Source organism: Oncorhynchus mykiss, chromosome 6 (assembly GCF_013265735.2).
Source record: "Oncorhynchus mykiss isolate Arlee chromosome 6, USDA_OmykA_1.1, whole genome shotgun sequence".
In the NCBI taxonomy this organism is placed as follows: Eukaryota; Metazoa; Chordata; class Actinopteri; order Salmoniformes; family Salmonidae; genus Oncorhynchus; species Oncorhynchus mykiss.
This window is the reverse complement of record NC_048570.1, coordinates 26,893,064-26,916,022: the sequence shown is the minus strand read 5'-3', so window position 1 is coordinate 26,916,022 and position 22,959 is coordinate 26,893,064. Positions and strand designations below refer to the sequence as shown.

At 45.4% G+C, this 22,959-nt stretch overlaps 1 protein-coding gene across 6 annotated transcripts in view; it reads right to left on the bottom strand.

Moving 5' to 3' along the window:
* The window catches only part of cabin1 (calcineurin binding protein 1), a 65,079-nt gene that overhangs the window by 37,846 nt on the left and 4,274 nt on the right, over positions 1-22,959 (bottom strand). Inside the window, exons 14-31 of one of the 6 annotated variants that reach the window (XM_036979738.1) lie at positions 22,750-22,937; positions 22,375-22,512; positions 22,010-22,201; positions 21,509-21,751; positions 21,249-21,402; positions 21,031-21,143; positions 20,700-20,861; positions 19,169-19,375; positions 18,728-18,879; positions 18,313-18,574; positions 17,957-18,127; positions 17,359-17,448; positions 16,629-16,780; positions 16,262-16,485; positions 12,120-12,185; positions 11,265-11,453; positions 10,617-11,068; positions 6,745-6,858 (exon numbers count right to left, since the gene is read on the bottom strand). In XM_036979738.1, coding sequence (XP_036835633.1) covers positions 6,745-6,858; positions 10,617-11,068; positions 11,265-11,453; positions 12,120-12,185; positions 16,262-16,485; positions 16,629-16,780; positions 17,359-17,448; positions 17,957-18,127; positions 18,313-18,574; positions 18,728-18,879; positions 19,169-19,375; positions 20,700-20,861; positions 21,031-21,143; positions 21,249-21,402; positions 21,509-21,751; positions 22,010-22,201; positions 22,375-22,512; positions 22,750-22,937 — 3,269 coding nt within the window. Of the gene's footprint in view, positions 1-6,744; positions 6,859-10,616; positions 11,069-11,264; positions 11,454-12,119; positions 12,186-16,201; positions 16,486-16,628; positions 16,781-17,358; positions 17,449-17,956; positions 18,128-18,312; positions 18,575-18,727; positions 18,880-19,168; positions 19,376-20,699; positions 20,862-21,030; positions 21,147-21,248; positions 21,403-21,508; positions 21,752-22,009; positions 22,202-22,374; positions 22,513-22,749; positions 22,938-22,959 lie in introns of all 6 variants that reach the window. The other 5 variants (XM_021605912.2, XM_021605916.2, XM_021605913.2 and 2 more) reach the window with 5 other exon arrangements.

The following is a 22,959-nucleotide window of genomic DNA, read 5'->3' as shown; positions in this document are numbered from 1 at the left end:
TTAAAGTTTGCCACAAGCCACCTGGGAGACACACCAAACATGTGGAAGAAGGTGCTCTGGTCAGATGAAACCAAAATTGAACTTTTTGGCAACAATGCAAAACGTTATGTTTGGGGTAAAAGCAACACAGCTCATCACCCTGAACACACCATCCCCACTGTCAAACATGGTGGTGGCAGCATCATGGTTTGGGCCTGCTTTTCTTCAGCAGGGACAGGGAAGATGGTTAAAATTGATGGGAAGATGGATGGAGCCAAATACAGGACCATTCTGGAAGAAAACCTGATGGAGTCTGCAAAAGACCTGAGACTGGGACGGAGATTTGTCTTCCAACAAGACAATGATCCAAAACATAAAGCAAAATCTACAATGGAATGGTTCAAAAATAAACATATCCAGGTGTTAGAATGGCCAAGTCAAAGTCCAGACCTGAATCCAATCGAGAATCTGTGGAAAGAACTGAAAACTGCTGTTCACAAATGCTCTCCATCCAACCTCACTGAGCTCAAGCTGTTTTGCAAGGAGGAATGGGAAAAAATGTCAGTCTCTCGATGTGCAAAACTGATAGACATACCCCAAGCGACTTACAGCTGTAATCGCAGCAAAAGGTGGCGCTACAAAGTATTAACTTAAGGGGGCTGAATAATTTTGCACGCCCAATTTTTCAGTTTTTGATTTGTTAAAAAAGTTTGAAATATCCAATAAATGTGGTTCCACTTCATGATTGTGTCCCACTTGTTGTTGATTCTTCACAAAAAATACAGTTTTATATCTTTATGTTTGAAGCCTGAAATGTGGCAAAAGGTCACAAAGTTCAAGGGGGCTGAATACTTTCACAAGGCACTGTATATTACACACATCTTTGCGTTATTTGATGGGTATCAGGATAATGACCAATGTAGCCTATTAGTTGTACTCTGAGGTAATGCTGAAATTGTCAGCGCATCTAACTTTATCCTGACTGAAGGTAGCCTTCTGTCCATGGCCCTGAATCAACAGTTACGGTGTGTGCTTTCTTAATGAACCCACCTTGGGCTATCAGTCTTCCTGGGGCTTCTCTTCAACATCACGTGCTTTCTTGTGAGCAAAATGGCAGTTGTGTTTATGGCTCTTATTTTTTAGATAGGCCTACATGTTTAAACAATTTGTATGTTGGACCAATACCGTGTGTAACTTACTAAAACAATTAGGAAAACTTTCACTCTGTTATCATTCATTTGTATTACAGTCATTATGAGATAGGCTGGTGTAAAAGTGATGTCAATACTATGAAAATGACACAGCCTACTTTTTCGTCCCCTCCCTGCTCTGTGTGTGTGTGTGTGTTGCTCTCTTCCTATAGCGCGCGTGTGTTGCTCTCTTCCTACAGCGCGCGTGTGTTGCTCTCTTCCTATAGCGCGCGTGTGTTGCTCTCTTCCTATAGCGCGCGTGTGTTGCTCTCTTCCTATAGCGCGCGTGTTGCTCTCTTCCTATAGCGCGCGTGTTGCTCTCTTCCTATAGCGCGCGCGTGTTGCTCTCTTCCTATAGCGCGCGCGTGTTGCTCTCTTCCTATAGCGCGCGCGTGTTGCTCTCTTCCTATAGCGCGCGCGTGTTGCTCTCTTCCTAAAGCGCGCGCGTGTTGCTCTCTTCCTAAAGCGCGCGCGTGTTGCTCTCTTCCTATAGCGCGCGCGTGTTGCTCTCTTCCTATAGCGCGCGCGAGTTGCTCTCTTCCTATAGCGCGCGCGTGTTGCTCTCTTCCTATAGCGCGCGCGTGTTGCTCTCTTCCTATAGCGCGCGCGTGTTGCTCTCTTCCTATAGCGCGCGCGTGTTGCTCTCTTCCTATAGCGCGCGCGTGTTGCTCTCTTCCTATAGCGCGCGCGTGTTGCTATCTTCCTATAGCGCGCGCGTGTTGCTCTCTTCCTATAGCGCGCGCGTGTTGATCTCTTCCTATAGCGCGCGCGTGTTGCTCTCTTCCTATAGCGCGCGCGTGTTGCTCTCTTCCTATAGCGCGCGCGTGTTGCTCTCTTCCTATAGCGCGCGCGTGTTGCTCTCTTCCTATAGCGCGCGCGTGTGTTGCTCTCTTCCTATAGCGCGCGCGTGTTGCTCTCTTCCTATAGCGCGCGCGTGTGTTGCTCTCTTCCTATAGCGCGCGTGTTGCTCTCTTCCTATAGCGCGCGTGTGTTGCTCTCTTCCTATAGCGCGCGTGTGTTGCTCTCTTCCTATAGCGCGCGTGTGTTGCTCTCTTCCTATAGCGCGCGTGTGTTGCTCTCTTCCTATAGCGCGCGTGTGTTGCTCTCTTCCTATAGCGCGCGTGTGTTGCTCTCTTCCTATAGCGCGCGTGTGTTGCTCTCTTCCTATAGCGCGCGTGTGTTGCTCTCTTCCTATAGCGCGCGTGTGTTGCTCTCTTCCTATAGCGCGCGTGTGTTGCTCTCTTCCTATAGCGCGCGTGTGTTGCTCTCTTCCTATAGCGCGCGTGTGTTGCTCTCTTCCTATAGCGCGCGTGTGTTGCTCTCTTCCTATAGCGCGCGTGTGTTGCTCTCTTCCTATAGCGCGCGTGTGTTGCTCTCTTCCTATAGCGCGCGTGTGTTGCTCTCTTCCTATAGCGCGCGTGTGTTGCTCTCTTCCTATAGCGCGCGTGTGTTGCTCTCTTCCTATAGCGCGCGTGTGTTGCTCTCTTCCTATAGCGCGCGTGTGTTGCTCTCTTCCTATAGCGCGCGTGTGTTGCTCTCTTCCTATAGCGCGCGTGTGTTGCTCTCTTCCTATAGCGCGCGTGTGTTGCTCTCTTCCTATAGCGCGCGTGTGTTGCTCTCTTCCTATAGCGCGCGTGTGTTGCTCTCTTCCTATAGCGCGCGTGTGTTGCTCTCTTCCTATAGCGCGCGTGTGTTGCTCTCTTCCTATAGCGCGCGTGTGTTGCTCTCTTCCTATAGCGCGCGTGTGTTGCTCTCTTCCTATAGCGCGCGTGTGTTGCTCTCTTCCTATAGCGCGCGTGTGTTGCTCTCTTCCTATAGCGCGCGTGTGTTGCTCTCTTCCTATAGCGCGCGTGTGTTGCTCTCTTCCTATAGCGCGCGTGTGTTGCTCTCTTCCTATAGCGCGCGTGTGTTGCTCTCTTCCTATAGCGCGCGTGTGTTGCTCTCTTCCTATAGCGCGCGTGTGTTGCTCTCTTCCTATAGCGCGCGTGTGTTGCTCTCTTCCTATAGCGCGCGTGTGTTGCTCTCTTCCTATAGCGCGCGTGTGTTGCTCTCTTCCTATAGCGCGCGTGTGTTGCTCTCTTCCTATAGCGCGCGTGTGTTGCTCTCTTCCTATAGCGCGCGTGTGTTGCTCTCTTCCTATAGCGCGCGTGTGTTGCTCTCTTCCTATAGCGCGCGTGTGTTGCTCTCTTCCTATAGCGCGCGTGTTGCTCTCTTCCTATAGCGCGCGTGTGTTGCTCTCTTCCTATAGCGCGCGTGTGTTGCTCTCTTCCTATAGCGCGCGTGTGTTGCTCTCTTCCTATAGCGCGCGTGTGTTGCTCTCTTCCTATAGCGCGCGTGTGTTGCTCTCTTCCTATAGCGCGCGTGTGTTGCTCTCTTCCTATAGCGCGCGTGTGTTGCTCTCTTCCTATAGCGCGCGTGTGTTGCTCTCTTCCTATAGCGCGCGTGTGTTGCTCTCTTCCTATAGCGCGCGTGTGTTGCTCTCTTCCTATAGCGCGCGTGTGTTGCTCTCTTCCTATAGCGCGCGTGTGTTGCTCTCTTCCTATAGCGCGCGTGTGTTGCTCTCTTCCTATAGCGCGCGTGTGTTGCTCTCTTCCTATAGCGCGCGTGTGTTGCTCTCTTCCTATAGCGCGCGCGTGTTGCTCTCTTCCTATAGCGCGCGCGTGTTGCTCTCTTCCTATAGCGCGCGTGTTGCTCTCTTCCTATAGCGCGCGTGTGTTGCTCTCTTCCTATAGCGCGCGTGTGTTGCTCTCTTCCTATAGCGCGCGTGTGTTGCTCTCTTCCTATAGCGCGCGTGTGTTGCTCTCTTCCTATAGCGCGCGTGTGTTGCTCTCTTCCTATAGCGCGCGTGTGTTGCTCTCTTCCTATAGCGTGTGTTGCTCTCTTCCTATAGCGTGTGTTGCTCTCGGAATGGGCATTTACTCTATTCGTGGCAGATTCAAATTAGCTACTGCCACGTAAGAAAATTCTGACTATAAAATATGCAATTAGTTTGATTTAGTTTATATTTCTTAAACTCTCCCACACAGAAAATATTGCGCACCTGGAGAAGTGGCAGCTGGGTTCCGGTCATTGCGTAGTGTCACAAATTCAACCGAAATGTAGCCTATAGTTGTAATGATTGAGTTTTAAGCTATGAAGCCTATAAGATAGGGCTCTAAAGAAATACTAGTTTTGCCCCCCCCCATGGATTTAAAATGCCCCCCTCAGGACTGTCATCCTGGAGCCCAGCCTGCAGAGCAGTTAGCCCTGCACAGCCCTGCCTGAGGGAGCAGGCCAGAGGACTTAGGCCTTTATTTACTGCAATCATCAACATTATGTTATGAAGAGCATTACAGCAACTGTAAACTAAATATATAGGTTTTATCCATATCAAATCCATAATATTATTGTCCATCTACAGCTGTGTTTCCATTGGGGATTCCCTGTCATGGTTGATTTATTTCAGGCCTGGGCAACTCCAGTCCTCAGGGGCCTGACTGGTGTCACACTTTTGCCCCAGCCCCATCTAACACACCTGACTCCAATAATCATCTAATCATGATCTTCAGTTGCAGAATGCAATTTGTTTAATCAGCTGTGTTTTCTAATAAACCTGTTTAGTTACTACATTATACATATTCTTCGATGCACAACATTTACGATTGGTGAAAAACAAGATGATTGAGACTACGAGAACAGTTATAAGAAGGCTTACTACCAGTCAAACAGAGGGTGCTGCATGCCACAGTCTGGAACATGTCAAAACAGCAGAATATAGGTTAGGCTACTCTTGATGGTGGCCCAGTTGATGTAACACCAGCCAAACCCAGATGAAAACTAGGCCAGTGTGACCTACATTAGGCTGCAATATAGGACTGAGTGCAGTGATTCTCAACTGGGGGGGGTCTTGGCGAAATTTGGGTCACGGGAGGTTTCGAATGGGTCGAGAGTGTCTGAGAATTTTATTTTTAAAATTGAAATGGAAAATACTCCAGTCTGAACTTAAACTAATAAAACCAGGTAGAAGGGTGTAATGAGCCTGCATTTTTGAATAATTTAAAATCCAAAAACTTTCTTCAATTAGTACTGTCAATAGAGCTAATAACATCACTATTTAGCACAGTTGGTTAATTTTGTTTTTCAAACCAGTGAACTTACTAACATTCCTTATCAAGAATATGGGCAGCATTTATTACTAACAATGGAAAAGGTGGGGATGTAGTTCCCTTGTCATATACACTGAGTGTACAAAACCCACCTGCTCTTTCCATGACCAGGTGAATGCTATGACCACTGTTAAATTCACTTCAATCAGTGTAGATGAAGGGGAGGAGCATGAGCCAACATTGGCCAGCATCCCTGTGGAAAGCTTGACAGTGTGTAGAGTTCATGCCCTCACGAATTGAGGCTGCTAGGAGGGCAAAAGGGGGTGCAACTCAATATTAGGAAGGTATTCTTACTGTTTTGTACACTCAGTGTAAATTGCTACATTGACTATCAATATAGCATTAAAAATAGCTTTCCAGATGGCATTTTGCCAATTTTGCAATGCAAGTATTGGGTCGTGACTGAGACAATCTGGTCCCGAGGCAAAACCAGTAGTGAACCAATGATCTAGAGAAACCTTATTCAGGTGGTGTGGCCTGGCCTCCCCATTGAAGAACACTCCACTGAAGACCAAGTCCCATCAGGTAGCCTACCATCTCATGTCTAATATCATCTCCCATCCAGCCATTTGGTCATTCTGTCACTGAGGAAAACCAGCACAATCATTGTCCCCTCTGTCACACAGAAGGCACAACACATATCACCACTGACAATGACTGGTCTGTCTGTCTGTCTGTCAGACTCAGGGATCAGTGATACTGAAGGCCATGGCAGACAAGACAACAGCTGTTGAGTCACACCACTGCTGATTTTCATCTTTGACTTTTGATGAGACCTGGGAAACCTGCTCCGAGTAGGCCTACTCCCTGGCTCAACACCAGCAGTGACATTACTGTTCATTGTACTCGTCTCCAGACCCTCCACAGACCGCCACACATGCTTCAATTCATGACAGTGCTACCTGGGATTCCATAATTAGGCTTAAAGCAACCATACAATAACATGCAAAGAACGTATTGCATGGATAACTGGGACTAAGAAGAGTTGCAGCAAGGAGAAATATCTCTTGGAGGACTTACAACAGGATGTAATGAGAAGGTTGACACACTAAGTATGTAATTCCCAGAAGTACCCTTTTCATTTAAGTTTAAACAACTGATGCAATGTTGGAATCTCTAAGTCCTCCCTCCATTGTTTTAGCTATTAAGGGTCTCTCCTGGTGCAGAATGTTATTGCTACAAGTCGAGGAGGAAGTCGATTGGAAGACTCGCCAAATTAACTCTCAGCATTTCCTTCCAGTCACTGACTTCTGATTAGATTGAGTCAAATTGGGTGTAAATTCTGTAACTTACTATTGAGTTTGCAATATTCCAAAAAATAACTTCACTTTCCAAACTGTAAAACAAACTGAGAACCAGGACTGGTGCATAGTAATGTTAGCCAGGTGAGTAACAGGACCTTGATAGCAGAGCTGGCTTGGTGAACTTACATTGAACAGGTTTGTCTTGTTCCTCTCGCAGAAAAGTCCTTGTGCTGGCATGTGCTTCAGCTGTTGCCATGGGACACTGCTTCCTAGCAACACATCTCGTGCCCACCGCAGATTCTAGGAAAACATAAAACATAATCAGAAGACTGGGGATATGAAAACGGTCCCTCAAGAGGCAGACCACAAACAAGACTAAAAAAGGTGAAACCGTTAGCTACATCATACCACAAGTTTCTTTGAATCGCTCTTTTTCATCTGCATCATCCACTACCTAACCTCACTGTTTTGCTACCTTGTTCCCTGTCATAGCAGCTCTGATGGACACAACTAACTGCAGTTTAACAGTACAAAGTGACTGTAGCTGAAGTCAAGTTATTGACATGAAAGTGGTTCTCCCTTTTTAAAACGTCACCGTTCTCCCTTTTTAAAACATCACTGTGATGTTCTGTAAAAACCCAGGGCCAAATGACCTGCGATTACAGGTCCTCCTGTCAATCTCTGACTTCCTGATTAGCCTCAAACTGTCTGTCCCAGCCAATTCATGTTTACCCTAACTGTTTCTGGGAGAACTAGAGGCTTTACTAGAGGGGGGCAGTTCACCCCCAGCTAGAGAGGAGGGATTCAACTTTATATAAAAGTAGATATAGTTCATCCAATAGTAACTTTTCATTTTTACATAAGGTGTGTAAAGTTGATAATCGTTTTACAAGCAGAATGGCATGATCGGGAGGAGAAGCTTCACTTCAAGTTCCAAGCGGTCAAAACCATTTGTTTTTGAGACAAGGGTGTCACCAAAGCTGTGTTCTATTCATTAGGAACAGTACATTGCCAGCGGAAAGTATTCAGACCCCTTGACTTTCTCCACATTGTTAGATTACAGCCTTCTAAAATAGATTTTAAAAAATAGCATTTTTTTCTCAACAATCTACACACACCACCCCATAATGACAAAGCAAAAACAAGTTTGGAAATATTTTCCTAATTTATTAAAAAAATAATAATAATTGAAATATCACATTTCCGTAAGTATTTTGACCCTTTACTCAGTACTTTGTTGAAGCACCTATTGCAGCGATTACAGCCTCGAGTCTTCTTGGGTATGATGCTACAAGCTTGGCACACCTGTATTTGGGGAGTTTCTCCCAATCTTCTCTGCAGATCCGCTCAAGCTCTGTCAGGGAGCGTTGCTGCACAGCTATTTTCAGGTCTCTCCAGAAATGTTAGATCGGGTTCAAGTCCGAGCTCTGTCTGAACCACTCAAGGACATTGAGACTTGTCCCGATGTTGTCTTCACTGTGTGCTTAGGGTCGTTGCCCTGTTGGAAGGGGAACCTTCACCCCCGCTCTGGAGCAGGTTCTCTCTGTACTTTGCTCCATTCATCTTTGCCTCGATCCTGACTAGTCTCCCAGTCCCTGCCGCTAAAAAACATCCCCACAGCATGATGCTGCCACCAATATGCTTCACCGTAGGGATGGTGCCAGGTTTCCTCCAAACGTGAGGCTTGGCATTCAGGCTAGAGTTCAATCTTGGTTTCATCAGACCAGAGAATCTTGTTTCTCATGGTCTGAGAGTCATTTAGGTGCCTTTTGGCAAACTACAAGCAGGCTTTCATGTGCCTTTTACTGAAGAGTTGCTTCCTTCTGGCCACTATACCGAAAATACGTGATTGGTGAGATGCTGCAGAGATGGTTGTCCTTCTGGAAAGTCATCCCATCTCCACAGAGGAGCTCTGTCAGAGTGACGATCGGGTTCTTGGTCACCTCACTGACCAAGGCCCTTCTCCCCCGATTGCTCAGTTTGGACCGGCGGACAGCTCTAGGAAGAGTCTTGGTGGTTCCAAACTTCTTCCATTTAAGAATGATGGAGGGCAATGTGTTCTTCTTGGGGACCTTCAATGCTGCAGACATTTTTTTGGTACCCTTCCCCAGATCTGTGCCTAGACACAATCCTGTCTCGGAGCTCTACAGGCAATTCCTTCGACATCCTGGCTTGGTTTTTCGGATGGGGCCACAGTGTCTCCTGACCCCTCCTGTCTCAGCCTCCAGTATTTATGCTGCAGTAGTTTATGTGTCGGGGGGCTAGGGTCAGTTTGTTATATCTGGAGTGCTTCTCCTGTCCTATTCGGTGTCCTGTGTGAATTTAAGTGTGCTCTCTCTAATTCTCTCTTTCTCTCTTTCTCTCACTCGGAGGACCTGAGCCCTAGGACCATGCCTCAGGACTACCTGACATGATGACTCCTTGCTGTCCCCAGTCCACCTGGCCGTGCTGCTGCTCCAGTTTCAACTGTTCTGCCTTATTATTATTCGACCATGCTGGTCATTTATGAACATTTGAACATCTTGGCCATGTTCTGTTATAATCTCCACCCGGCACAGGCAGAAGAGGACTGGCCACCCCACATAGCCTGGTTCCTCTCTAGGTTTCTTCCTAGGTTTTGGCCTTTCTAGGGAACTTTTCCTAGCCACCGTGCTTCTACACCTGCATTGCTTGCTGTTTGGGGTTTTAGGCTGGGTTTCTGTACAGCACTTTGAGATATCAGATGATGTACGAAGGGCTATATAAATAAATTTGATTTGATCTTTGCTCTGACATGCACTGTCAACTGTGGAACCTATATAGAATGGTGTGTGCCTTTCCAAATCATGTCCAATCAATTGAATTTACCACAAGTTGACTCCAAGTTGCAGAAACATCTCAAGGATGCTCAATGGAAACAGGATGCACCTGGGCTCAATTTCGAGTCTTATAGCAAAAGGTCTGAATACTTATGTAAATTAGGTATTTCAGTTTTGTCATTTTGGGTTATTGTGTGGAGATTGCTGAGGAATTGTTTTTATTTAATCCATTGTAGAATAAGGCTGTAACGTAACATAATGCTGAAAAAGTAAAGGGGTCTGAATAGGCACTATGTATTATCATATTTAATACAAATTCATAAAAGCTATCAGAATTTTCTGCATAGAGACAGAGCTATTCAAATTCTCATCTATCCACCACACATTCCTGTTACAATACTAACCCATAAATCTAGTATTCTCTAACAAATGTATAATAACCTTAGCCTGTAATTTAAAACACAGAGGAAGTAGGATTTGTACTGGAAAAACAAATGGGTTCATCGCTTATTAACCAAGAGGTCTACAGACCTGAACACCCACAATGCTACCACTGGTCGCTAACACTGAGCAGTAGGTAGTCACTTGACATTTTACCAGAACTCCACAGGGAATTAAATAAACAATTATGGACTTACTTTCAGGACCTATTCACTTCTTAAAGGTGTAGGCTTTGTGATTTTGTTGAGTCTAAAACACTGGGGCAGTAAAATAAAGCAAGTCACGGGCCCAGGTCCGTCTACCTGCCTGAATGAATCCTCTAACAACAAGATGAACAGCACACTCTGAGGAGAGTAACAGTAACAGTTCACTAAGCTGTTATCAATGGCCAGAACTCTGCCCTGGCTATTGGCTAATCCAACTTCATTGAATTGGGACCAGCAGTCCCCATAGGATGGTCTGACTGGCAAAATGCTTACTGTAGGACGTCACGACACTACGCAGCCTCGCTGTGCCAAACCTGGCTGAGAGAGCACTGTGCTGTTGCCACCCACGCACACCTCTACCCACAGAGCCTTGTGTACAAAGCACACTCTCCTCTTTCAGCACCTTCTGTAGTCACATAAACTGCAGGCAAACTAGCACAATTGAAAAGAGGAACTAGACTCATGGTGTCAGAGGGAATTAAAATGTCAGATTTAATGCCACTGATGATAGGATTACGGTCTGGTATATAAATTGTTTAATTTTCCTGTTTAAACATTCTGTGAATGAATGTTAGTGACCATGCATGCTATGGGGGAGGATGGGCTAACTAACCTGTTGGGTCTTGCTGTTGGTGTAGAAGAATGCCAGGCGATAGAGGCTCTTGTAGTGCTGAGGGAAGCGGCTCAGGCAGAGGAAGAGAGCACGGACACACATCTCCACCAGCATGTGGCGCTGCTCTGTCCGCTCAGCAGGGAGGGCCTTGGGCACCTCCACAACCTCTGGAGGGGGCTCGGGCCATCTCTGGTGACGGCTCTTCCCATCGCTGGCGGGAGTCTGGGGGGTGGCCTGAGGAGTGGGGGTTTGGGGGGTGACCTGGGGAGTGGACGAGGCCTTTGGTGGGGTGGATGGAACAGGCAGTGCATGAGGGCAGGGATCTATGGTCGGCTTTTGGGCATCAGCCTCAGGTACTGTCACTGACATGGTGTCTTCTACTTCTTGGACTTGTTCTTTGTCCTCCAGCAAGATTACAGTCCCACCCTCGTTGCTTCTTCCCCCATGTGAGCCTTGAGGAATTCAGGGTTTGAAGAGGAGCGAAATATTAACATGATCCATTCTCAATATGTCCTGTCCCCTCTAAAACACAAGTCATTGGCTTACAATATCACAAAAGAAAAACCCCATTTAGCAAATACTAAAGCTGGTGTTCGGGTAGAACTAATTTCCTTAACTGCATTTCAGGATAAAAGGAACAACACCCACCTGTGTCTTCAACTGTAGGCTGGCCCTCCTTGATGGGGGTGGTGTTCTCAGAGGAAGACGTACTGCCCTTCCCAGACTGAGACTGTAGCTTAACATGGCTACTGTCCTGGGAGCTGGCGGGGTCTGTGAAGGCATCCTGGGTGGAGTTAGAGTCAGACAGCATCACCACCACACTGTCCTGACTGCGCTCTGCCAGGGGTCAAACACAAACACAGGTCTGGCATGGGTGCCAGTCACACGCATGGACCAGCCATACCCATGGATGGGCCACGGACACCCACCTACTCCTTATCAAGGGATCAATCACAAAGCAGTTAAGGTTTTCATTCAGGAATAAAATAGGTACTTGTATCCAAGAATGAAAAGGGGTGTGTGTGTAGCAAAGTATGTATATTTATGCAAACATCATCAGGTTCATCTGCCAGACAGCCATTACAGTAATCGTACATACACAAAAATCTCCAGACCTTAGTCATGCTTCGAGGGAGGCCTCTGCTTTTACACAGCACTCAAGCCACCTAAAAACTAGATGCCAGCATTCTTCTTAATAAGCACATTGTGCAACCTCAGCAAGAAGCTGAAATCCTCTGCAGATAATAACCAAATTAGCAGGGCAACAAAGTTCTGTGAAAGGAACTCAGGGGACTTGTTAAAGATTCCCTGTAATTAGCTAAATGTACAAATTTAGCTGATATAGGTGTTGCAAGGACTGCCCCATAAAAATAAAAAGTGTGGAGTAGTGACGAAGTTTGTGGAACTCATTTAGGGACACTTTTACACTGAGCAATTGTGTCCCTAAAATTGTGCATGATACTCTGTAATGTCCTGGATATAAGAGGGTCTTAAGTGCAGTACCATTCAGGGATGCCAGCCACATTGGAGACCTGGGCAGGCAGTAATCATGGTCAAGTTCTGGGGTGGCTGTTGAAGATATTGGGATATGCTTAAATAAAAAAATTTGCTTCATTCCTGATTTGACAATTAGACATCATATTACATACAGTACATGTGTGATTGAGGAAAAGAAACATCATATGCTTCAATTGAGAACAGCACCGCCTCTACTCCCCACAATTGCTTACATATTGCGGTTACCATGATGCGCTTCAGACAGGCATCAAGCAGGAAAGGCTCGGCATCCACTGGCAAACCTGCCTGCACACGGTGGTCCATTTCTACCATCCATCTCAGAAGATGTGTACCAATGAGGGTCCAACCACAGTCGGACTGATTTGGCATTATATCATCATACTAGCGCTGACTTTGCTGATAGCTACTTTGAGGAAAAATAGTACTTATTATGTATGACGTGGTTGTCCCACCTAGCCATCTTAAGATGAATGCACTAACTGTATGTCACTCTGGATGACTAAACTGTAAATATCAATTGAACACAATTGCAATGGAAAGCATAGTAATCATTGTATAACTTTTAAATACAATCAAATAGGTTAAGATCTCTGTTGCAAACGTAAGCAACACCAAACCCAAGCCAAATAGTAACCCATAGTAGCCCATGAACCATTTAATGGATTGTTTGTGAGAGGACTGAATTTGTCCAGTGGCAGCACACATCCCTTGGTATCCACATGCATATACATGACAAAGCAGGTGGCAGAAGCAAGCAGGCAGAGAGGTAGCAGGCAGGTGGGTAGGTAGGTAGGAAGGAATCTGGAAAAGGTGACAGAAAAACTGGCAACATGGGCAATATGGCTGCAGTAGTCAGACATTCAAGCTAAACAGGGCATAGGGGGGAAACAAAATACCAAAAGCTGTTTTTACAGTATATACTGCCAAGATATTTTGCAAGGCTGTTTGTAATGAATGGTCAATTTATACTGAACAAAAATATAAAACGCAACATGTAAAGTGTTGTTCCCATGTTTTATGAGTTGAAATAAAAAGATCCCAGACGTTTTGCAAAAGCACAAAAAGCTTATTTCTGACCAATTGTGTTTACATCCCTGTTTGTGAGCATTTCTCCTTTGCCAAGAGAATCCATCCAACTAACAGAAGTGGCATATCAAGAAGCTGATTAAACAGCATGATCATTACACAGGTGCACCTTGTGCTGGGGACAATAAAAGACCACTCTAAAATGTGCAGTTTTGTAACAACACAATGCCACAGATGTCTCAAGTTGAGGGAACGTGCAATTGGCATGCTGACTAGAGGAACGTCCTCCAGAGCTGTTTCCAGATAATTAAATGTTAATTTCTCTACCATAAGGCACCTCCAACGTTGCTTTTGATAACATGTCTAACCAGCCTCATAACCGCAGACCACTTGTAACCACGCCAGACCAGGAACTTTCGATGGCCACTGGCATGTTGGAGAAGTGTGCTCTTCACGGATTAATCCCGATTTCAACTGTACCGATGGCAGACAGCATGTATGGCGTCGTGTGGGAGAGCGGTTTGCTTATGTCAAAGTTGTGAACAGTGCCCCATGGTGGCAGTGGGGTTACAGTATGGGCGGGCATAAGCTACAGACAACTAACACATTAACATTTAATCTATGGCAATTTGACTGCACAGAGATACCGTGAAGAGATCCTGAGGCCCAATGTTGTGCCATTCATCCGCCGCCATAACATCATGCATGATACTGCAAGGCCCCATGTCGCAAGGATCTGTACACAATTCCTGGAAGCTGAAACTGTCCCATTTCTCCATCCATGGCCTGCATACTCACCAGACATGTCACCCACTGAGCATGTTATGGAAAACTCTGGATCAATGTGTACAACAGCGTGTTCCAGTTCCTACCAATAACCATAAACTTCGCACATCCATTGAAGAGGAGTGGGACAACATTTCACAGGCCACAATCAACGGCCTGATCAACTATGTGAAGGAGACGTGTCACGCTGCATGAGGCAAAACGGTGGTCACACCAGACACTGACTGGTTTTCTGATCCATGCGCCTACCTTTAAAAATAAAAAAGTAATCTGTGACCAACAGATGCACATCTGTATTCCCAGTCATGTGAAATCCATAGATTTGGGCCTAATGCATGTATTTCAATTGACTGATTTCCTTTTATGAACTGTAACTCTTTAAAATCTTTGAAATTGTTGCATGTTGGGTTTATATTTTTGTTCAATATTTACAACAGCATTCATTCAATGATACTGTATCTTTTCACTCAAGGCAAATATTTGTTTTTACCCCTTGACGTCTTTGCAACAATGTAACAAACATAGTAAACAATGCTGCAGTGAATATCATTTAAATTATGGGAAACAGAAGCAAATTGTACATTACTGTATATAGCTCTGTGTTTCTATAAGTGAAAAGCCTTTCAACTTTTGTCAGGAACATATTATGCAAATATCTCATCCTAACTTCCCACTAAGTACAAACAGACACACGCACACTTCTTTGTACGTGATATTTTCACGATTGCGTCCCCTCTGTAAAGTATGCTCTTAAAAATGGTCCATAAATATAAACATAGTTTTAGTCCACTGAGATTTGGTGCATTTTTTTTTATCCACACTTTGTTGAAGCACGCAATCATCTCACCGGCAATTGGGAGTTCAGAGTAAACTGCTTTTGTCTCCCATCACACTACTGTTGTCATGCAATGCTAAGTGCTAAAATGTAAAGCAAAGTTGCATCAGTGCATTAACTGATATCTTGTTTGTAATTAATTTTGAAAAGCTACCTCCCTTGTACTGAAGGATCTCTAACCATGCTGTTATATTGTATGACAATATTGTCTGTATGTGGACAGTGTAGGTCTAGTAAAGTAGAATCATTGAAATTACTCTTTACAAAGGTGACTGATTCCCCACACTCTTTAAAAAGAGTGTGTACTCTAAATTCAGCCCCTTCTCCCCTTTCCCTCCCTCTACTAACAGGCCTGCTGCTACTAGTAAACCAGCCATCAGTAATACTCATACGGCACTGCAAAACAAGCACTAGACTTTGGTTTATTAATCGAACTGCGCTCACAGTAACGGGCACAATTCTGAACCATAGTTTTGTTCTCAGATCCCAGTCTCAGTACAGGTACCAAACTTCCCTTGACACATATTTGTTTAAAGACAAGCTTTTGTGTCTAGAAGTGTCCAATCAGTGGGTGACAATCTTCAATTTAGCTCAGTTGTTTCAAGTGAACATGCAGTGAAATGCCACTAAAGAGTACTGTGAGGTACCTCAAGCAATTCAGCAACTGTTCACTGGGATCAGGTAAAACCTCTCAATGGAAACCTGGCTGTCTGTGGCTCTGGGATTGTCACAGCGGGTCTAGAGTTAACAACACACTAAAAGCCTGCTGTGTCCAGGACAGACCTCTACTTTACTGGCCATTACCCCCTATAAAGACACCACAGCTTACAGGGAACATATTGGCAACCAAGTCTAATGTGATAGTCAGCAAGCCTCTTGCATTATTTTCATAAATAATTGCCCTGCTATAATTATTTGAATAGTAAGAACAGTCATCAGAAACACCTGATGAAATCAAAAGAGCATATTATAAAATCAAAACAGGATCCATTCTCAAAATGTCTTCATAAGAGGCGATGAGAAAATGATCTATGCAGGGACACAAGGTCTCCTGAAGTTGCACTATAAACTGGTGATGTCATCAAAAGGAGAAGCAAGGGAAATGGGAAAGAAGGGGTGGGGGAGGGTGACAACCACAAAAATCTAAATATTGACTATATATATTTCAACACACACACAAACAGGCCTGGACGCTGTCTGCCAAACTCAACCTTCACACCTGTTTGCCTAAACTAAATGCTGTTGATTTTATAGTGCAGTAAAACAATATCCACATATCCTGAGATGCCATATTGCCCATTTTACCATGATATCCCAATCACCCAGTGCATATGGGGTCCTTACTGGAACCAAAGCCATTATCATCATAGTGATGAACCTTCTAACCACCACTACTCCCCAGCCCAGTGAGATTCCTCACCCAGCCCAGTGAAGGAAGGGCCCAGAGGCCCAGAGGCAGCGTCTAGGACTGGGACTGTACCATCAGCCTGCTGCTCCTCCTCATGCTGCTGCTGCCACGTCTGCTGCTGCCTCCTGAGGGTTTTACGTTTGACGTAATCGTGGTCGACCGGAGTGGCCGTGTAAGGTGGGGATGTCAGACCTGCAGCGTTGGAGGGGAGGGAGGCCCCAAGAACATCCGCCGCAGCGCACACAGACGACACAGAGCAGTGGGAGTCCTCGTCCATCATGAAGAGGGGCTTCTCCCTGAGGTGAGAGAGAGGGGGACAAAACAAAAGGTTGGACCAGAGTGGGGGAATTTCATGTTTTTCTTTTGATTTGTAGGCGAGTCACAGAGCGAGTTTCATAACAAACAGCATAGATCCCAGGCTAAGGTTGAGGCCCCTCACTTTTCGTGGGACCTGGGCATGCTCTTCTCTTCCCCCCTGGCGAAGGGTCCGGTGGCTGCCTCAGCCAGGATGTTGAAGAAGATCTCGTGCTCCAGGTCCGGTTCCTCAGCCTCCAGCAGCTTTAGGATGGTGGCACTCAGACGAAAGTACAGCTGGGGGAGAGAGATGCCAGATAGTCAAAGGGATTTATTAAGATGAGGTATACTCTCTCTACATATTTATTACTACACAAAAAGCACACTTGCATGTAATTCCTTCTAGATCAGTGTTATTCTAACTTTTTCAGGAGTTACCCCATTTTTTTCACCAGAATTTCTGTGGACACCCCCCCCCCCCAAAAAAAATGTCATGACCCCACCCGACCCCAAATCTAATGACACAACCTTATAAATAGCCAACTTTCGATTTTTATATGTCAACAAATAACATTCAATTCATTACAAGTTCATCTCGTATAAAAATGAAAAGAAACTCAACAAAAAAAACCTATCTAATTATTATTTCTCAAAAATGTTTGTATATTGTCCCATACAATACTCTGAATTGTATTTTTGGGGGCGACACCGCTGCAGTTCTCCCGCGACCCCGACTTTGAATACCACTGTTGTAGATGAATACATCAATAAACTGTCTTTTTTTTAAGTGGTTGCTTCATGTGCAAAAGCACAACTGTATGTTATGGCTCAGTGGGGACTGGAGCTAGAAACCCTCTGGTCTGAAGCATGTGTACCTCCAGGGCCTCCATAGCCAAGTCAGGGGGATTGTGGTAGTGTATTTTCCGAGGGTATCTGGCAGCCTCCTCATGCAGATAATGTGCTGCCTGCGTGGGAAGAAAAAGAGAGGAGAGACACACTGCTCAATCTCATCTGATGGGTGTTACACACAATGAAACACTGGTTACCATAGTCAATAACTTGCCATGGTCAGATATCAGCCTTTCACCCATATTGCTTAATAAATTGATGACATCGTGTTAGACTTGTTATAACAGAGCAGCAAAACACACTACAAAAGACGAACTGGAAGAAGAGAAAAACAAAACAGAGATACACAGTGATTTGAAGTTATAGAATGGAGCTAAACAATTGAAGGACTGGGTCTGGAGAGGTGAAGAAGCAGTGGAGGTAACAGGGAAAGACATACAGACAGAGCTGCATCATCTGACCTCTGACTTCCCAGTTTCCCCATCACTCCCCTTCCACCATACTGGCCTCCATGGACATATCTACTCCTTTGAGCCCTCAGACTCCTCCAGTCTGTACAAATCTAGTCTGCAAGGCAGACCTATGAATCACTTGAGTCCACAGATAGTGTCCACTGCTGTGCACCTGTTTGTAGAGCTGGACGTATTCCCGGGGTGGCTGCTTTCGTTTCTCCGCTATCTTCCCCAGCATGTAATGGATGAGCCACTCTTCCTCATCACTATCCCCCTCACACCGAGACGCCCCTTGGAAACACTGGGACGACGTCTCCAGCATTGTATCTCTCCTCTCCTCCATCTGAAAAACACACATTAAATCCAATACTGTCAGTGATTTACCTCCCCTCGACAGATCAATTGACTAAACAATTAATTCAGACACATGATGACCGGAACTGACAGGGTGTGACATCATTTAGTTTAGAGAAGTACAACAGAATACAGTGCCTATGAGTATTCTATACACTGGTCGGTCCACTGCACCTGTTTGACGACCTCGGGGGGCAGCTCGCTCCTCCACTGTTTGACTTGACGCGAGGCGAAGGAGTGCAGGGCATAGGACATGGTGCCGTACTCGATCCACAGAGCCAGGTTGGAGCTGTTGATCTCCAGGGCCCGCTTAAAGCAGTTGAGCACAGCCAGGGAGTGCTTCCAAATGGGGCCATCGCTCTTCAGCTCGTTGGAGTTGAGCTTGTCCTGGATGCGGCTGGCCCTCGCCAGTGCCATGCCAGCCCAGGAGTCAAACCTACAACCATAGAATTAATCATGCCAAGGGAAAATCATCAACATCACACCATTTAGAAATCACCTTGAAGGTAAAAAAAAACATATATTCATGTTGAGTTGCTAAAAATGTTTATACTAAAACAACAGAACTATAGCAGCGAACAGAACTGACCTGTTTGGACAAACACAGATGTCATGCATATAGAACTTGATGGCCTTGGACTGCTCCTTGTTCTTGAAGTGGTAGTCAGCCAGGAGGTAGAAGATCTCATTGACCACAGGGGGTGCTGGAGCGCCCCCCTCAGGAAGGCAAGGTACTGGCTCCTAGGTGGGAAGAACCACTGGATGATCTCCTCATGATCTACTATGCTGATAAGGTCAGGTCTGACATCAGTCTTAGAGATTCAACTAGAATCGTATACATATTAAGTATTCCATTTGTAAACCAGACATATTTGAATGTATAATATGACTTGTACAGTGTCATGACCTATAATGAATGGTCATGACGTGCTTTATAGGCCTAAAGCACTCTCCATGGCAACATGTAAAGCCAGGTTGAGGCGATGTACAGTCAATTAGCATTTGTGACTCATAAATGCCCTGTACTGACCTTCCCAGCCGTGCCCTCGATGTAGGCTGACACCTCATCCATGGTGAGGATGGGAGTGTCACTTCGGGGCACAATGCCAGAGATCCTCTTCAGCAGGTTGGCCAGGTCAGCAGACACCGTGCTCGTCTTGTAGCTGTCAAACTCAGGCAGAGTCTTGGGCTTGAAGTACTGGAACATGAAGAGGGCATTGCTCCACAGGAGTTCCACCTGCACGCCAAAGAAAGGCACATTTAGTTTTGATAAGAAAAAATATTGTATTGTACTGTTAAAAAAAATCTATATAATTATTATATTATTTTAACACATACATACACTATTTTAAAAGGCTAATTGATCATTAGAAACCCCTTTTGCAATTACGTTAGCACAGCTGAAAACTGTTGTTCTGATTAAAGAAACAATAAAACTGGCCTTCTTTAGACTAGTTGAGTATCTGGAGCATCAGCATTTGTGGGTTTGATTACAGGCACCATACACATGGTTAGCAGATGTTAATGCGAGGGTAGCGAAAAGCTTGTGCTTCTAGTTCCGACCATGAAGTAATATCTAACAAGTAATCTAACAATGTCACAACAACTACCTTATACACACACACAAGTGTAAAGGAATGAATAAGAATATGTACATAAAAATATATGGATGAGCGATGGCCGAACGGCATAGGCAAGATGCAGGAGTAGATGGTATAGAGTACAGTATATACATACGAGATGAGTAATGTAGGGTATGTAAACATTATATAAAGTGGCATTGTTTGAAGTGGCTAGTGATATATTTATTACATTCCATTTTTAATTATTAAAGTGGCTAGAGATGAGTCAGTATGTTGGCAGCAGCCACTCAATGTTAGTGATGGCTGTTTAACAGTCTGATGGCCTTGAGATAGAAAAACAGCTTCTAACTGAAACCTTGGTGATTCCCTCTAGCATGAGAAGGGACTAACAGCACTGGCTGGTACAATCTTAATCAGATGCAGCCAGATAATCAATCTCATAAAAATTCCCTGAAAGTCCACAAATTGCCTACTCATGTCTTGACCCATTCTAGTAGAGTCCTTGGGTCTTATGGCTCAGATGACCAACCAGTAGTTAATTAGTCGGGGATTGCATTCATGAACTAATTAACCTGGTCTCTTAGGAGCAGTCTATTCATCATGCAATTACTGCATATCAGTTACACTACAAGCCAGTAACAGTGTGTAAACAACCTCATGACAGATTGACAGCCACCTAAGTAGCTAGTTGAACATATTACATGATCTCACATGATTTAACATGACTCCCATTAGATTATCCTCTCTCAAAACAATAGGACAAACCCTGACAGAAATGTGAATGGCATTGAAAGGTAAAGGACAGTCAGTAATACGACATGAAAGGGATACTGTTGGATTCTGGCATTCTGGCTCTACTAACCCAGAGTCAGATGGACTCGTGGACACCATTTTTATGTCCCTGTTTGCAGCGCAAGTAAAACAAGGGCTTGAATGCCAGATCTCACAGTATCCCTGTAAGAGGGCTGGGTGTTTGACCTGTTGAGCAGAGTGCTCCTCTAGATAGCGGGCCTTGCTCTTCTTGCTGGGGTAGGCGTACAGGCAGTAGAAGCACTGCTCCAAGGCCATCTCCAACTCCTCTTTGTAGGGATGGGTGGCCTCCGCTTTAGAGGCAGCCAGCTCTTTCTCCAGAACACAAACCTGAACATGAAGACAACACTAGTAACGTTCTATCCTGATTAAACTATGAAAAATACTTTGAAAGCAATTAGAAACTAATTAAAGCCATATCATAGGTAAACAAAACAGAGGGAATTAACTGAGCTGACAGAGGATGTCCACACAATCGCAGCCCTGCTGACCAACTCACATAGAACTTGAGCAGAGCGCCGTCTGACTTGCAGCACCAGGAGCGGCGGCCCAGATACTCGTGGGCCGTGTTGAGCAGCATCAAGGAGGAGGGCAGCATGGGGGTGTTAGAGTCTTCTGAAGAGGGTCACAGGGAACAAGTCATTTTAGGGCTTCCAACATGGATTTAAACAGGACATCTTCGCAGTTATGAACATGATGTAGTCCACCACCAAATACCTTCATCGTCCCCTACTGATATGTGCTGGCGAAGCAGGCAGTTGAAAGCAGCCTCCTCGTGCTTGATGATGTGGTACAGGAGAATCCAGGGCAGGACCGAGGAGAAATTAGGCTCCTTGGGATCATCTGGAATCACCATGATGCAGTCAATCAGCTGGAGACAAGACACACAACAAATTTGAATATGATTTTCTGTTTCCAAACACACTCTGTGTCTACCAGATACATTAGAGTCAGTGTTTCCCCGGTGTGTGTCTGACCTGGATGAGGTTGTTGGCCAGCCGGGCCATGCTGGTGTAGCGGTTGACGTTGCTCAGGAGTTGAAGGTCCTCTGTGAAGCAGACCTCGATGCCTCCCAGCAGCGTTGTGATGGTGGAGACCCATTCCTCTTTGGCCGAGTGAGAGCTGGCTGGGACAGCGTTGAGCTGCTGCAGGGCTTCGTTCAGGGCCACCTCGGTGCACTCCAGACACTGACGATAGTCCTTCTGCTTCAACAGGGAGTTCTGGAGTACAGATATGCCGAGAAAAGAGATAAAATGTAATCCATCTAAAAATGGCTCAATGGCTGTATATTGTACATGTCATCATGCTCATAGAATGTACTGATGTGATAAGCAATAACACTGCTTGTCCTTTTCTATATCGGTAGCACACTGACAAGTAGTGCCATGCCAAACAGAGAAAGGCTTCTTAAAAAAGGAGACTCATATAAAAGACACAGAACACAGTACAACTATTGCTGTATGAATCCAGAAGCTAACCTGCAGCAGAAGCAGCTGGGCAGGCCTCTCAGGAACAGAGCTGACAAACTCCAGAGGCTTGACCCGCCCAGAGCCATAGCTGAGGGTGGGCTGCAGCAGTCGCACCACAGACTCATAGTCCCCAGATTCAAACAGACGCTGGATCTCCTCCAGGGACTGACAACGCTCCAGAGACTTCAGCTTCTTATCAATCTGTCAATGACGTTTGGAGAAAGAAACTCTTTCTGATGAACCAGACAACTCAAAGTCACAGGGGACCTACATGCTCTAACGAGATGGTTGGACAAAATAACAGATCACATGTGAGGGCCAAGTGCATGTTATTCAAATAGGGTATTTGTGTGCTAGTTTTACTGGTCACTGACCTCCTCCACTGAGATGGCTGCATCCACACGCAGGTTGGGCAGGTAGATGGTGTACTTGTCCTCCACTGTGGTCCGTGCGTGACTCTGCAGCATGTCTGTACACACATCATAGCTCTCCAGGGCCTGGTCCATGTCTCCCTGTGAGAAGACAAGCACACAAAACAAGACTTATGTTATGAATCACATCAACAGAAAATTTTGATCAGATTCAATTCAATGACTAAGAAAAATCAATATGTGAGATTTATTGGGAGGGGTCAACTCCGTATGATGCAAACAAAAAAAAAATATATATATATATATATGTAAGCGCTAAGGTAAATATGCAAAAGAAAACATGGGTAAATGAGGTTACAGGATGAATGTTAAGTTTACCTGCAGGGCCAAGAAGCGTGCCTTGAGCCAGTAAACACGTACCACCACGGCCACCCAATTGTCCTCAAACAAGTACCCCTGTGATGATCCCAAGGCCAGCTGTAACAGGTCCCCTTCAAAGTGCTGCCCTGGGAACTCTGCTTCACACACAACACTGCTCTGGCCCCCACTGCACTTTCTAGGCGACCCTTTACAAAAAGAAAAGGTAAG